This window comes from Gavialis gangeticus, unplaced genomic scaffold (assembly GCF_001723915.1).
Source record: "Gavialis gangeticus isolate Ggan-Ray unplaced genomic scaffold, GavGan_comp1, whole genome shotgun sequence".
NCBI classification, from domain to species: domain Eukaryota; kingdom Metazoa; phylum Chordata; order Crocodylia; family Gavialidae; genus Gavialis; species Gavialis gangeticus.
In genome coordinates, this window is record NW_017729024.1 from 44,853,400 (window position 1) to 44,865,884 (window position 12,485).

At 40.7% G+C, this 12,485-nt stretch overlaps 1 protein-coding gene across 1 annotated transcript in view; it reads right to left on the reverse strand.

Moving 5' to 3' along the window:
* The window catches only part of MUSK (muscle associated receptor tyrosine kinase), a 106,562-nt gene that overhangs the window by 80,105 nt on the left and 13,972 nt on the right, over window positions 1–12,485 (reverse strand). Inside the window, exons 3-5 of the mRNA XM_019517040.1 lie at window positions 10,987–11,138; window positions 7,635–7,762; window positions 6,698–6,839 (exon numbers count right to left, since the gene is read on the reverse strand). Of these exons, the coding sequence (XP_019372585.1) occupies window positions 6,698–6,839; window positions 7,635–7,762; window positions 10,987–11,138 (422 nt within the window). The remainder of the gene's footprint in view (window positions 1–6,697; window positions 6,840–7,634; window positions 7,763–10,986; window positions 11,139–12,485) is intronic.

Genomic DNA, 12,485 nt, shown 5'->3' on the forward strand with positions numbered 1-12,485 from the left:
TGACTGGGGATAGGCATAGCACAGTGCAGGCCAGCGGCTGCAGGCAGCTGGCACCGGCTGCTCCCAGGGCCACTGCAGCCGGGGTTGGGGTGAGTGCTGCTCTGTTCCCTCTGCTTTGCTGCCTTGTGCAGCCCCAGGAGCGGCACCCCTCTCCGCACCCCTTCCCTAGTCCCAGCCTCACTCCCTCCCTCCCTCTCTCACTGCCATGAGAAGCTATCCCTATTTGTTACATTGTAAAGTGGGTTTGTTTTATGTGAATTTGATTTATGCGCTGTTCTCTTGGAATGCATGTACAGCATAAATTGAGGGAAATCTGTACTGGACTGGTAAAGAAAAAAAATCCAGTATCCTTTTGTAACACTGTAGCCCTGATACTTTATTCTACATAGCAAGAGACTCAGGAAGGATACCCACAATCACTGGGCCTATTTGGCTCCCTGTGCAAGTTATAAAAGCATTGGCCTATTATATGGTGCATCAGTGTATAATAGGCCTTGGGCAACTACTAGTTCAACTAGGAACTGCTTAAGTGTAGCATACTTCGACATATCTGCTCTACTCCATGATGTCTGGAGGGGGAGGCGGTGCTTATACCAGTTTACACCAAGAAGAAATTCCCCATGGTAAGGAAAATCCCTACCCTCCATGGAAAAGCAGCTTTAAGGTTTCTTTATGGTATCAGGGCAAATCAAATCAACCTCACTGGATACCATGACCTTCCAGATCATTTGGATTGAAACCCAATGATGGAAACTCCCTCTGACACACAGATCAGGCAGGGCAGAGCAGGGAGCGTGGTTCTGAGTAGCAGTAGACCTGTGTTCTCTTAAGAGCAGAAAACACATCCTCCCTTAATGCAGATGTCACATACTCTTTGAATATTGACTAGAATATATAGATTAGTAGACCTGAAGAAGGGCACCTAATGCCTGAAAGCTTGTCCAACAGTTGTTCCAACTATACAGTTGGTCTATTAAAAGATATCACAAAAAATGTTGGCTTCTTGTACATTTCCTGGTCTATCATGGCTACAAGAACACTAGAAATGAATATCTATTGTTCTGACCAGACTAGAAATATCTCATGTTTGCATACAAACATAAAAAGGGGAGATGTAGAAAAATTTATTTTTGATGTAAAAATATTTTGATGTCCAACTTCTTTTCCTGGTTTGGACAGGTGTGGCCACATTTACCCTTTCCATTCCCTGCCCTCCCCACCACATTGAATTCTTTGGATTTGTCCCAGACAGGATTTTGGTATATGGATTTATTTGCATTACGTAATCAATTTGGCTCTGTGAACAGTTTCCTGATACAACCATAGGGTCATTGTCTTGGCAGCATCCACCATAAGCCTGACTACAGACAGTGAGAACCAGATACAAAAATATGTAGATACATAAATAGTTATTTGTGGAGCCAGCAGTTCAATTGAAATCATTTGGGAGCTTAGATGCTTCAGTAGGAGTCAGCTGCCTAAAAACTTTTTTGGATTTGGCTGTGTCTGTTTTCCTTGTGCAGGAGTGTGATGCATAGCAGGAAATTTGTAGAAATATTCACTAATCTATTAGCAAGCTACCTCTGTCCCAATATTCTGGGCTGTTCAAACCTGGTTTTATTTTGGGACCATCTCTCCTGTCTCCTGTCCCTATGGCCTCATATGCCAAAGTATCTCCTAAAAACTAACCCACAGGTTCAATGACATTCCAATTTCATGGAAGTGTGATTTCATTGCACCTGACAATGCTAGCATAGTAAAAATAGTTTGCAGCTTTTCCTCCTTACTAACTCTGCTGACCTAACATAGTTAATTATAACACCTTCCTAACAAATGCTTGCCACTTACGTTCCTTCCCTGCTATGAAAACCACTTCCTCAGATTCATACCTGCAAATCCATCTATACCACCAATATATTTTCCTTCAGGAAGGCTTTTGAACTGTAAAGGTTGAGGGACTTCAGTGAACTAATTTGCATGCTTGCAGTGAGAAACCTTTTGACCTAGACGGCATAATTTCTTGTAGCAGCATGGATTATGTTGAGAATCCTGGATGGTTATGTGGATGTAAGGTAATTCCATAATCATTAGTCAATCTCCAGATATCATCAAGAACTGTACAATTGTGTTATAATGATTAAAACAGATGCATGACTATACACTATTCATAATGGTGCAACATCCTCAGAGTCTATGCAAGAGCCAATAGAATAATGTTTTTCTAATTATTTCTTTGACCAATTTCCCAGTATTTTTCAAATAAATAGTTAATATTTTCCCTATTAGTCACTAAATTCTATAAAATAGGGAATGAATTACAAAGTTTGTGCAATTTTTCAAATAAAATATACACAATTAAATGTCTCCATTATCGAATCAGATCAGTTTGGTGTACTAAATTGTGGTCTCAGTTCCATCAAGGTAACTCTTAATTAGTTCTGGATTGATATGAGTGTTAATAACAGCAGAATTTGGCTCTCTTTGCAAATAAAATAAATTTCCAAATCAAGCTAGGTACAGGAAATGTGGAACATGTTATGCTCTAGTATACATATATAATTCTAGTACTAACAGCAACATATTTACTATAGGTTCAAATGTATTGAAGTTCTAGCGGGAGCATTAGCAAGAGTATTGTTAAGGCTGCATTAGCATTTCTATTCAAAGGCTCTGTATTTAGTTGCTTATAACTTTATCTTTGGAGAACTTGGTTTCAAAGACATTTTTTGTGACAGGTTTGATTGAATACTGTTGTTCAGGTATTTTTGAGAGTAAAGAAAGAAAATATTAGAAAACCTCATTATTATGTAAAAAAATTAAATCCTTGAGGCTTTCTTTGTATATGCCTAACACTAAAAATGTAGGGGGAAGAAAGCTGAGGTTTGGCAGCAAGATAGTCCTTGCGGAGGATAATGCAAAACAACATTCTGATGAGAACTGGTTTTGTGTTGCCTTTAATGCAGGGATGGAGAAAACAGTTCTTGAAAACAAAGTGCAAATGGCTTGCTGAAGGTGTTTTTAGGCCTTTTTATAAAAAGTTTAGGTGAAATCTGGGCCTGATTGAACTGAATGGCAAAACTCCCCTGATCTTCACTGGGGACAGAATTTCATTCTGCAGGAAACAATAGGTTGCATGGGACATAGGCAGTGTCTGTAGTAAAGTGTAAACTGAATGAGGAAGGGTGCCATGGAAACCCTACCTCATTTTGCCCCTTGTCCTGTTCCACAGCTAATTGACATTTGATTTGCTAAAACATTTTTTCTATGAAATTTGGAATATTTGGGGGGGGGGGTTGCCAAAAATCACTATTTTCTTATTTCTGGAAAAATAATTAAACCAAGGGGATTTTTTTCCCCTGGACTATTGACTTTAGTAGAACTGTTACTCACATCATGTCAGGACTTTAAAGCATGTCAGAGCTTACACTACTGAACATTTAAAAGCTCAGGAATTTCAGTTACCTTGAACCCATCAAACATCCAGCCCATAAGGTTTCCTAGTTTTGAGATAGGGCTCTGGGTGCGAATTCAGTAATTTAAGTGCCTACCTCTAAGACCTTGGTAGTCTCCTTAAATTCAGTTGGCACTGGATCGGTCCCTCAAACAGACAGATACCATATGCTATAAACTGTGCCTGGAACAATAATTGCATACTCAAAGCTGCAGACATAAAATTAGAAGCTCAAGTTAGAAAATGAAAAACCTCTTTAAAAAATCAGGACCCACATGACCTACATTTAGCTTGGTGTTATTGATATTTATATTACTTTGTGGATATTTCTTTGGGGTTAAATCTTAAGAGTTTTTTGGTCATGGGTTGTGTGTAGATGAAACGGGGGCCCTAAATTGAAGCAGTGGGTTTTAAAAAACACTGCTTCAATTTAGGGCTGATTAAACTCCTGTGTTGTACACACTCCACTGACTTACCTGCCTCTCCAGTGGGGAGGGCAAGCTGCCAGTGGGTGGAGTGGTCCCTGGTCTGCAGGGGGGTGGAGGGCTGGTGCTTTCCTATGCAGCAGTGGTGGCCCCCCTCCCCAGGTGGCACCCGCCTGCAAGCACCCAGCTCAGGTGGTCCCAGGGGGCACCGCAGCTGCAGAGGAAAGCACCAGGCCCCCATGCAACTCAGGTAGGCAAGCAGGCTCCGGTGGGGAGGAATCAGGCTCACCGCTTTCCTTGGGGGGAGCCTGCCTTCTCGGGCTGCTGCCAGGCTGCCTGCAGGGCTTCCTGCAGAGCCGTGGAACTGCACAGAGCCCGGTGCTTCACTCTGTGCCTGAACAGGCAGCAAACTAAAACTCCTCAAAAGAGTTTTAGTTTGCCGCACCCCAAGTCATTTAAGGCGCATTACACCGCCGAATTTCCTACAGCGGCTGGAATTAATGCTCAATATGGCGCCAAGGAGTGCAAACACTGACCATTAAAGACAAGCAAAAGCATTTAGCCCACTTTAAAGTGTCGTGCATACATGCCTCTTGTTTTATCTGCACATGGCCATACTTGATAATTTTATTTTACTGTTAATCAGTAATATTCAGGATGGAAGTTTGAAAGAGTGGTTGTACTAAGGAAAGTTATTTCTATTTAGGTGATAGAAATGAGGTCCTTTCTTTTGTTTTCTGACACAGGGCTCCAGCAAATACACACAGTAAACCTAGCCGCAAATGGCTTGTCTCTGTCTTGCTTTTTTAGATGATTATTTACCCTGAGTTATTTTAAAATTGTGACATCTAGGGAAAATACTAAAAATAATGCCAAGCAGGGAGTTCCAGGTCAGAAACCAGTCTACTGACTGCTTGAGGGGTGGGTGGGTGTGGCATTAATACTCGTGGGAGTTGCACTCAAATACTGGAAGAGAACAGACCCATTATACTCTGTGAACTGTAGTTAGAATGATTACCTTTGGATTTTGGAAGCTAAGAAGTAAAACAAACATGTATCCGTCTAGTTTGGGAGGCAGCCTGAAATGAGGTACATTGTATGGGCACCTCCCCAGAAAAACCAAAGCAAGACTGGTGAACAACATTACTCTGTTAGTATTACGCACACAAATGCAATATGAAGGGATAGTTTGTGCATGAGCACTGAGCTTTCATTGATTAATTAAACACTAATCTCTCTTGCTTTGAAAAGTGTGTGCATGCAGGCCTGTGCAATGTGATTTTGCTAATTATTTCTGCACTGGTTGAAATAGAGTGCTGTGTAATTTGTGAGATAGGTACAAAATGCAGCATTAATCCAGGCACCCCAGATCTGGTGCGATTCCAACCCAGATTCTGAGTTTGCAGCTGGCTCCTTCACTTGTGGAGCTGTAAAATTCCAGCTGTCTGGGGATTTCCTACACTCTGGGGAAAACTCAATTGAATGGCACCAAGTTCTTGTAATCCATTAACGCTTCAGAGACTGAGGGACTGTATCTTCACAATGAGTGCAATCCATAACTCATTGTGATATTTAGGTCCAGATCTAAAAATCTTGGATGCCCCTCATCACTCAATAAATTAAGACCAAAACCCCAATATGCACTTTGTATCTTGGAATCCTTTCTACTTATAATAAGAATCTTTTATCTCTCATTAAATCTACTTCAAGATGTTCTGAGATGCACTTGTATAGTGAAATATTAAAGGGACTGAAAAATGATGGTGTATTTGTTAAGAAAATAACAAATGTACAACAGCTTGCATTGAAATGCAGTGGGCAAAAGCCTGCCCCCAAGGAAGTTGGATATTTTGGAAATAAGATTGCACCTACATATTCAAAGATGTCTTAAAGCTAAATATAGCCTGGACTGATCAAAACCAGGAGAGCCCAGAACTAATGTTGCTGCAGAAATGAAAGGTCCTTTTTGCAGAAGTGGTGAAATGCAGAATATGGCTGATCCACTGACTGAAACCTTCCTTTGCCACTGACTGTGATAAAATACTGCAACACATTTCAGCTCCTTCATTCTCTCACACTCTTGCAGTCATTTGCTCTCAGCATGCTGCAAGTGGTGGGGATTTACACCAGAAAGTAAATAAGTCATATAAATAAAACAAGGACAGTCAGTAACTAAAGACCACAAACTAAAAATCAATCTAATGTCTGAGTGAGCAGCAGAAAAATGTGCAGGTTCCTCAAGAAGAACTACTTTGTGCACGGTATTAATTTCAATTAAAAATCTGATAGACGTGGCAGGAATAATGCTACTGCTGCATTCTTTAGAAAGCTCAGGAACTGTGCTCTGAACTAAAAACACCTCTGACAATGCACTTTGCAGCCATCTTCCTGCTGAATGTTTTCCAGAGCACAAGACATGGAAATATTCCATCTCACCAAAGGGTTTGAGGGGGCTGTGAACACTGAGGCATGAACTGAGATATCAAAAATGGGCAGACACAAGAAAGGAAGATACATGAACGCTTCTCCTGTAATCTTCACCCAAGGAGAATTCTCAATGAAGCCAAAGGTCCTGCAGGACTTGGCCTGATGTGTGTTGATTTGCCTTTTTCTTTTTTCCGGTTCTCCATCGGTCATGGACACAGAGCCAGTATTCTTAGACTGAGCTTTTATGTTTTTGCCCTTTTGTAGTCATCTGTGTCTCGTTTAACGTAGGCTGTTCAAAATAACAATATTTACATCCCATTAATTTAACATATTGTAGAAGCCTGTGTGTAAAGGATATTCAAATGCCAGTAGTCCAGGTACGTGAGTTACTCACCTTCCACTTCTACTGTTACAGGTTTTGAATAGGCCGCACCAAGGCTGTTCTTTGCTACACATCGATATTGCCCTGTATCTTCTTTTTGAACATTATGAATCCTTAAACTTCCTGAGTCAAGGACTGCAATTCGAACATTTTCCTGCCAAACAGGAGGTTAGAGGTTGGGAAAGGGAAAATGGATATAATTTACATGTCATGGTAATGCAGTCACAAATTTCCAATATTAGGGTACTTCAAAAACTAACAGCAAAATGGCTGCCTATATTATATGTCTGCAAGAAGTGGGAAACTACAAAAGTAGGAAACTCAAATGGCAGCATTGTTGCATGCAGCCATAGTTTACAGTTACGTAGCTTACATAGTTTACAGCTACGTTGCATAGTTTACAGCTATGTAGAAAAATGATGTGGCCTAGTAAATGATCACAGAAGAGTTTTATTTCGTAATTGCCAGTAGCTTTTGCGACATCCTTATACAAAAGACATTCCTACAGGAATGAGCAAGTTAGTTCTTGAATAATGTAATGGTGCTGGAAATAATCTTAATTTCTACATAAAAATTATTTGTACATTCCTACATCTTAAGGAATTTAGAACCAGATACTCTTGTCTACATTACCTGGCTTTCACTGTTCAAGCCACTTGCCCAATTTTTTGCAAATACCAGATAACTTTAAAAGTGTAGTGACAATCTCAAACCACATTGGTACATTTATTAAAATATTCACAAATAGGGGTTTTTTGCCATTTTAGGCCAGATCTACCAGTGAGAAATACAGAAAACATTTAGTTTATTAGAAGCATATTCCTAAACAGCATCTTGTTTTAATTTCTACTAGCTGATTCAGGGAACTCTCTAAGTACTGTTGAAGATGGTGTGTTGTTACATTTTTAAATAATATTGTAGTGATTTCTTAGGTTTATTCTCTACTCACCTTTACAACATTTTCTCCCTTGATCCATGATACAGAAGGTTTTGGATTCCCCATGGTAGTACATGGCAGAACAGCCTTCAATCCTTCTATTATTTTTACATTTACGGGAGGACGTGTTATTTTAGGTTCTAAAATAAAAAGGTCAAAATTGAAGCTGAAGAGCAAACAAGAGACAAATATTAAGCAAACAGAAAAGTTCACAGACATTCACACTACTTTTCTTCATTGAAAATATTCCATTTCTGTACCGTTAGTATCAGTTTCAAAGAGACAGAATGGCCAAGGAAGTCTTGATGGGTCGCATAATAATAATGTCTTGTTGTGTTACAGATGGCCACTGAAAGAAAATATATATATACATATGTATGTGTATGTGGGGGGAGGGGGTGTGTGTGACAGAGACAGACAGAGAAAGAGAGAACCTGTGATGCTAAAATTAAATCATCTTAATGAACTGGCATATTAGATTTATGTTCCTGAAAGGTAGACTTGACTTTATACACTTCAAGGCAGGTAAAAATTCTTAATCTAAGCTTTTCAAAAACACTTGAAGTCTTCTTTTCTATGGTCTCTAGGAGGACTTTTATTTAAAATGGTTTCAAAGATACTTTTTTTCTCAAAATGAGTTTAATCCAGTGGCACTTGCTGTTAGTAGGTGCGCCTCTACCCATGTGCTTTACTGTGCAGTAAACTAATTTACTGTGCAGTAAAACATCGTCATCTACGTGCACAGCCATTGGGCTGGTGTAGACTAATTTACAGCACTGTCAGAGAGTCCCGTCAGATACAGATACTATCTGACAGTGGAGTAAATTACTGCACTTAAATGCACATGTAGATGGTGACATTGGGATTAGACAGATGGTGACATTGGGTGACCCCAGGAGATCCCAGGGTCAAAAAAAACCCATACAAAAAAAAGACGGAGCGACAAACATGGAGGCAGCACACGCTGCCCCAAACCAGCCATGTTCCAGCTGCCGACCAGGCTCCAAGTGGTAGGATTGCCGTGTGCCAGATGGTGCGTGGCACAGGCAGTCCCCAGGGACAAGTGCATTCCCCAGGGAACCAAACATCCATGCTCATGTGGACACGGCCATTGGTCATGTCCAGACAAGCAGGGGTGTGTGCTTGCAGCAGCAAAAATAGTAGTGGCACTTAGCCCCACTAGCCCCGGCCTTCTTCTGCCTATGGTTGTCAGTGCCTTCTGGCTACATATGAATTCACACTTCAGGTATGTATGGAAACAAAAAGAAGCCTCCAGCTTCTGATAATAAAGTGGTTTGCTCATATGGATGCATAATGTAAAAATGCATTGGTCCAAGAATTAATTGCTTTGCATTCAGTTTCTTACAGAATCTAATGCAGTGATTCTCAACCATGAGCTAGGAAGAGACATTCAAAAACCCGAAGCCTGAATTGATTCAATCTTTCCAGGTTAGTCTAACCTGGCTAGGCTAAATCAGTTTGTAACCATGCAGACATCCCCTCTAGACTAAAAAAATGCCGGCACATGCCTGCAGTGGCTCAGGCTCACAGCCAGGGCACACTAAAGCAGCCCTCCCTTCCCTTCCAAAGAGCTGGGCTGAAGGGGGCGTGGCCAGGCCCTGGCAGGACACTATGATTAGGGAGGGGTCCCCCGCCCCTTGATAACAGAGCATTTATCAGCTGTTATCAGCATTTAGCATCCCATCAGAAAACAACGCCTCGCTCATTATTCAAGCTCTATTTAAACTATTTTTTCCAAAGGAAGGAATGCAAAGACATTACCAGCTGAGCTGCTGATTAGCTCCAAAAAGCCCTAAGTGGACACTGTCCTATCTGCCTTACACAGCATTTGCTAGCATACCATGTTGGCTACAGGCTGTGCTGTGGGAGAAAGGAGGAAGGGATTTCTGCTTAAGCAGCGAGTGGTGCGAGGATGGGGGAGGGGGACACAGGGAAGCCAGGCAGACCCTGCTGTGCCTGCAAGTCTCTACCACAGCTGTAGCCAGGAGCAGAGGGGAGGGGGCCGCTCTGCTGGGGAGCAGAGAGTCCCGCTCAGCCCAGAGAGCATGCCAAGATACTGGGGAAATTTGATTTAACTTAAACCAGCAAGGGGTCTGGGACAGACATTGCATAAACCAGTTTGAACCAAATCAGTTAAGTCTGATCCTACATTCAACCAGGTTTATCTCAAACCGGTTTCAGCCATTTTCAAACTGGTTTACGTGCACTAAGTGTCTGTTCTGTTACAGGTTTAGACCAGTTTCTGATCACTTAAACCAGTTTATGTGTAATGTCTGTCCCTGGCTGTGGTATCCTGGGGTGCCTTGAGATCCTTCCAAGGGTATTGTGGGATACCAAACAATATTAGCACAGTTACGTGCTAAACATGATAAACAAGGTAAACCTAGAGATTTCAGATGGGAATTCATAATGTTAAAAACATTCTGATCTCTTGTGATCTTTCTGAGTTCTTTGCAACAAAATAATTGCTCTATTATTTTTCTTTAGTCAAAAATGAGTGAAAACTAAGAGTTATCATCTTCTGAGGGGTGCCTTGAGGCTAAAACAGTTAAGAGTCACTGATCTAATTGGATGTTGTGTGGGCTTGGAAAATGAGAGCTACTCCACCTTCTTGAGCTCTCATTAGAGATCTGGAAATCTCACGTCCCCATCATTAGTGGGTAGAGAAACTATCACCATATTGTTGCCATAATGAAGAGATGTATCCAAATGTTAGAGTCATCATTCCCTCCTCCATAGGTGGATTTTAAGAGCAGTAGTCCCCAGCAACCCTACCTGACTGAGCCCCATAATGAAAATGCCTGATACAGGGATGTCATATTTATATCTAACAGCATTCAGGACAGGCTTCTGTGGTTGTTGTTACTGAACACAGGATGAGATGAACATTCTCTGCCTTACAATCTTGAGATGTATAGAGCACCATGTGCAAATTTTGTTTGGAGCAGGAGCAGAGATTTTTTTATCACATTATCCTTGTGGTTATTACCAGGGTTTATATTATTTCCCATTGAGGGGTAGCCAGAAGAAATCATCTGGCATTGGATAGTCAGAAGAAAGAACACAGTAAGCACATATGAATAAACAAAGATCTCAACATGTGTTCAAGAAACACTTGACCCTATTTGCCAGATATAAAAACCAAATGCAAAACCACATGTGCATATCCATGACGTGCAAAGAGTGTGTATTTATCAAGAGGACAGATTCCCTCAACAGTGCAAAGAACTGCTTCTTTAAAATTACAGCAGAAGAGGGTCCTAAGTGTATAATAGTGGGAAAAGGGAGGGCATCTTTGATCAGAGCTTCAGTTTAGAAGCTTTAAAACAGTTCACCCACTTACTCATTTTCACTTGCAAAGCCCCACAGCTTTTAGCAGCTGCTCCAAGTCCGTTGTCAGCAGTACAGCAGTATACTCCGTCGTCGCTGTCCTCCACACTCAGGATGGTCAGAAGTTGCCCATCTTCTTGTATGCTGTATCGTGTATCAAACAGCCTGCAAGGTACAGTGAAATACTGGTGAAACAACAAAACAAACGGCATACATTTCAACTGGTTATAAGACACCAAACCCTCTCAAGGGATTTCGTTTTGGTTTCTTTTGCCTGAATATAAAGGTGATGTTAACTTACAAGTTTAATATTTTCTGGCTCTTCCTAAAATGGTAGCATTCCTACAGTTTGGGAGCATGTCTAAACAATCATCCGTCTAACCAACTTACCTGAACTATGATAATTATATATCAATCAATATATCAATCATTTTCATATCTAGCTGAGTATCGTGGACTACCATTTGGCAAAGGGCTATTCAGGAACGGACTATAGCAACTACTTGAATCACAAATAATCTTGACCCACCTGGGTCATATTCTGGATGTAGTTAACAGGCATCTGCAGTTCAGTGACAGCTTGCCTATATAAGAAGCAGAGCTGGTTGAAAAATGTTCAGGGAAACATATCCAGACAACAGATAATTTTTTCAAGAAAATAACTTGTTTTCATCAAATATTCAATTTTCAGCAACCATTTTTTTCAGTGCCTGGCATTCAATACCGCCCCCTCTCCTGCTTCCATTTCTTATTTTTTAAACGAGAACCTGGTAAACTGAAGCAAAAATGTTCACCAGGAAAAAAAAATATTTGCCAATTTAATCTAATAAGCACTAAACAACTTGACTTTAGCTATAATTCAGGTAACAGTACGATCTGGATCACAAGCCTTTGAAGAATAAAATAAAAGTCCTGAGGTCAGCTCAGAGCTGTGATGATTTTGGATTCTGTTGAAGGAAAAAAGTAGCCTAGATGAATAAAGACTATGCAGCTCTGTAAAATTCCTGATGTAGTGGTGGGGGAGAGAGATGGTCTGTGGTTTTCATTGCAAAATGGGAAGAAATAATAAATTATGCTGTCATTTTCATGGTGCAAAATTTCTCTTGCTTACAATAAACCTCATCCATCCATCAGTTTATGAGTTTAGCATGTCTTTGGGACTTTTTGAAGCACATTCATGAAATTTGTCTTTTGCTTCTGACAAGAGGGCTTCTGCTTTCTGCTTCTTCCAAGGGGTATCAAACGTCAAAATTTTAAATCCTCCCTTTTTAATTTTCATTGTTAAACTAAATATTTTGCACCAGTCACCAAGTCTAAATTTTCCAGTAAAGTTTTCATAGGATGAGTTATGAAGTAACAGACATTTAAGCTAGCCCTTATGTTTACCAGGCCATATCTGGCTGTGCCTCCTAAACCTTTACAATAGCTCAGTGGTTATAGCACTGGCCCAGCCATATAGAGGAGACAGTATAAATTCTCACCTTTGCCTAGAAGGATTTACCACATCCTGGT